The sequence below is a fragment of the Fibroporia radiculosa genome (genome assembly GCF_000313525.1).
Source record: "Fibroporia radiculosa TFFH 294 genomic supercontigs, scaffold54890, whole genome shotgun sequence".
Classification (NCBI taxonomy): Eukaryota; Fungi; Basidiomycota; class Agaricomycetes; order Polyporales; family Fibroporiaceae; genus Fibroporia; species Fibroporia radiculosa.
Window position 1 is genome coordinate 1 of NW_012133112.1, and position 3,502 is coordinate 3,502.

General features: G+C 47.3%; 2 protein-coding genes across 2 annotated transcripts; both read right to left on the reverse strand.

Moving 5' to 3' along the window:
• Positions 1–145: 145 nt before the first annotated feature.
• On the reverse strand, positions 146–608 carry FIBRA_09493 (uncharacterized protein; the record flags this gene model as incomplete). Its single annotated transcript, XM_012321786.1, has 2 exons — positions 146–181; positions 213–608. The coding sequence occupies 2 exons, from the start codon at positions 606–608 to the stop codon at positions 146–148; spliced, it is 432 nt and encodes a 143-aa protein (XP_012177176.1).
• A 152-nt stretch (positions 609–760) lies between these two features.
• FIBRA_09494 (uncharacterized protein) lies at positions 761–1,885 on the reverse strand (the record flags this gene model as incomplete). The annotated part of the gene is made up of 4 exons (XM_012321787.1): positions 761–1,032; positions 1,087–1,294; positions 1,346–1,495; positions 1,550–1,885. 4 exons carry the CDS (start codon positions 1,883–1,885, stop codon positions 761–763), a joined length of 966 nt encoding a protein of 321 aa, XP_012177177.1.
• Positions 1,886–3,502: the final 1,617 nt, after the last annotated feature.

A 3,502-nucleotide genomic window follows, 5' to 3' on the forward strand; every position in this document is an offset into this window, starting at 1 on the left:
CAGTTTAACAGTTGAACTCCTGATCCTCAGTCGTCAGGTCCCTTAACAGATATAAGTGAAACGCAATGCATATGAAACACTGATGTAGATGAAACACATCAAGTGATGAGATCAGTTGTAATCGTACAGGGTCAACAACAAATAGTTAGGAAAAGGAAAAGAACCCCCCTCTCCCCCAAAGCTGTAACAAGGATGTTGGCAAGGTCACGTACCAGCAACCCTATTTCTGGGTCTGTTGGCTGTTCACCAAAGGTAAGGTAGAGCTCATTTTCCAAGTGGCTCCACATTCCTGAGGTGACATAGTTTGCAGAGCCAATCCCTGCAAAGAGAGTGGTGATGGCCTGCTGCACATTGGTGAAGTGCAGCTGCTTGGTGGTGGCATCTAGGATCCTGCCAAAAAGCACCCTCACCATCTTGGTGGAGAGTGCATGGCCAGGGAGGGGGACATGTTGAACTGGGGCCTTCGTAAGTGCAGGGACAGAAGCAGTGGTGGGGGCTGGTTCAGGGGGGACCACCGGGTTGTGGCAGTGCGCTATGGGGGCAGCAGTTGGGGTGGGCATGGCCAGAGGGGCAGGCTGGTAAGCCTGCCCCCCCTTTGCTGCCTTCATACTGGTGGAGCCTACCTTCTGGATTTGCAGGGTGGGGCCTCATCTATTGCGCTGTCCTTGGGCAAGCTGGAATGCCATCGTCAGGTCAATGTCAGGGACGACCGATCTGATGTCCACTACATTATGTAGGACTCCCCAGTCCTCAGGTGCATCTAGGGAGAACTTGCTGATCTGGCTACTACCACCTGTGGCTTCAGAGACTGAGTGCAGGAGGTGGCGGTGGATGGGAGGGGATGCTTGGTGCCCTTGGGAGGTGGCATGGGCTCCTGAATAGTGATGGCCTTCTCCTTCCCCTTGGCAGAGGAGCTGGCAGTGGTGGCAGCATACCTGGGGACATTGGCAATCCCCTCAATGCATATAGTCAGAGCTTTGAGTGTAGCTGTGTTCCCTGCTATGGCTTGCCCAATGGTCTTGATCTTCTTATCTAGCACCTTCTCAATGCCTTCTGCAAATCATTGCAGATTGCAGTCAACCTGACCCTTTGCCTCAGCAATGCGCTTCCAGTGTCCCAGCTGTCCCACTGCATGGGAGAGGGCCAGGTTTTGTAGAGCCAGATCAATGCTGACAACATTGTTGATCGAAATCTGAAGACTACCCATCACCACAACAATCAACCTCCATTTAATATTGAGAGCCTCAGGATTGAAGGTCTCAACATCCTGGGTGATGGTCTGCTGGAGTTGCTTCTAGTTTGTTGTCACTGCAATGGTCATATTTTCAAGGGAGTCCTGCATCACCATAATGAGGTCCTCCACCGTATATTTCCAGTCTGGGTCTTCCTCATCCACCTTGTGCACACAGAAAATCGTGTATTGCTGGGTGAGGAAGAATTCCTGAGTAGTGGGCATAGGGACTGGTGACTCCACACACAATCCTGCTGCCGACTGCTGAGGGTATGGGGTGTTAGTCGTTATTGGATAAGCACCAGGATAATCACCCACCTGCTCATCACTGGTGAGATTGCTCAAATCCCCCTCATCATCCCCACACATCGCATTGGGATCCTGGGCAGGATTAGGGAGGCCTTGGTCAGAGACTGTGGTGTGGTTGTCCCAGGCAAAGACATCAAATATCGATGCTCTGATCGTCTTGTCCTCATGGACAGGGATGTGTGTGCGCAATGCTGCACAGGAGGTTCCAGATGGTGCTGGGTAAGGAGAAAAGCGGGGGCCTTTGGTGCCACCTGCTGCATGCGGGTGACCCACAGTACATTGAGGCATGCTGTTGACAGCATAGGGTGCACCAGTAGAGGAGGAATAGGAGTGGGGTTGTGACATGGCAGCAGGCATCTAACTGAGATAGTGGTGGTTGAGGTGCAAGAAGTGGCATCCAAGCAGCTGTTCAAACACACTGGTATCTATAATTGTCAGCATATGCTGCAAATCTCTCCAAGTCAACATACTATTGCTGACTGGCTTTGCACTCAGGCTATGGCTCAGACTTGGTTGCAAACATCAACAAGCAGCGGTAGCAGCAAGGGAAGACTGGCTGGCAACAATACTGGTTCACAAGCAGCAGCTGCTGCTGGGCAGGCTGCACAGCCTGCATCAACCTCTCACACAAAAGCCACAAAATGGAAGCATGAAGAGGTCATTCAGCTGTTTGATTTCTTGTATGAGCATTGTGCCCAATCAGGAGATGGCAGCAACTTCAAGATTGCAGTCTTCAACAAGGTTTCAATCCAATTCTTGCAGATGGGGTTGCCCAAAACTGGAAAAGCCTGTCCACATACTGTATATTCTGTAAACATATTAATGATTTTATGTCAATATAGCATCTCCATCACTTATTATAAGCCAAATTGAATCACTCTCACCATCTGACTCAGCATCTACACCACTGAGTCAGAAGTGGAAGATACCTGATTCTACAGTACCTCCAGTATTACAGAATTTCTTAGCTTCTATCTTATCTTAGTGGTTAGATGATCTACATCTCATCTGATTAGATATCTCACTAGATAAGGATAGTGTAATAGATAGTGACATGTTACTAGTCAGGTGGTTATCCCATCAATTGGGAAAGGCTATGGAATATCCCCATCACACCTAGAACCACACCAGGCTGTTCAGGTGATCATCATTGTTGTGCTACTGACTCAACACAAGGCAGAGTGTTCACATATCAGGTTTTCTTAGATAGCCTATGGTGTATTGGGAGCATCAGTTAGCTAAGTGTTAGGTGTACTACCAGTAGTGTTAGGGGTCTGGTCTCTCATGTATAAATACCAGAGCAATACAGTGTAGAGAGGTCAGACTGATTATATTGTCTACTGTTCTCTACTTCACATCACAATCCTCTGAGCTTAACAGCTCTTATAAAGCTAAGACCAACCGCCTTTGCCTATATCAACTACCAACACCATTAGTGAGTGTTTGGGGTTAGGGTTTTGCTTTGTCAAGTATCAGAGGGCATACTTTGACATCTAGCTTCATCTACAATCTCATCACACACATCATCAAAGAAGGCTCACACTAGTTAGGATGATAATCATGTGCAGCTGCTAAAACAAATTAGCAATGATTTCAATAAAAATATAGACACTGGGATGGCTGAGATTGTTGAAAAGCTGGGTCCTATTACTGTCACTACTTCTACTTCAGCTTCTATCCTAGAGCAGAAAAATCCAATGCATGAGGTTTCAGCTTGGATTCAGACAGAGCACTGGTTGAAGCTGATACAGTGTGTCAGACTTCTCAAGGCCTTTGCTTCTAATTCATCTGCAGATCTCTTTCTTACTGCTAGTGATCAGGTCCAGTGACACAGAATTTCATAGCATCTATCTTATCTTAAGCATCTAGATGATCTATATCTTATCCAATTAGATATCTGCCTAGATAAGGGTAGTGTCATGCATGGTGACATATTACTAGTCAGGTGTTCAGCTTATCAGA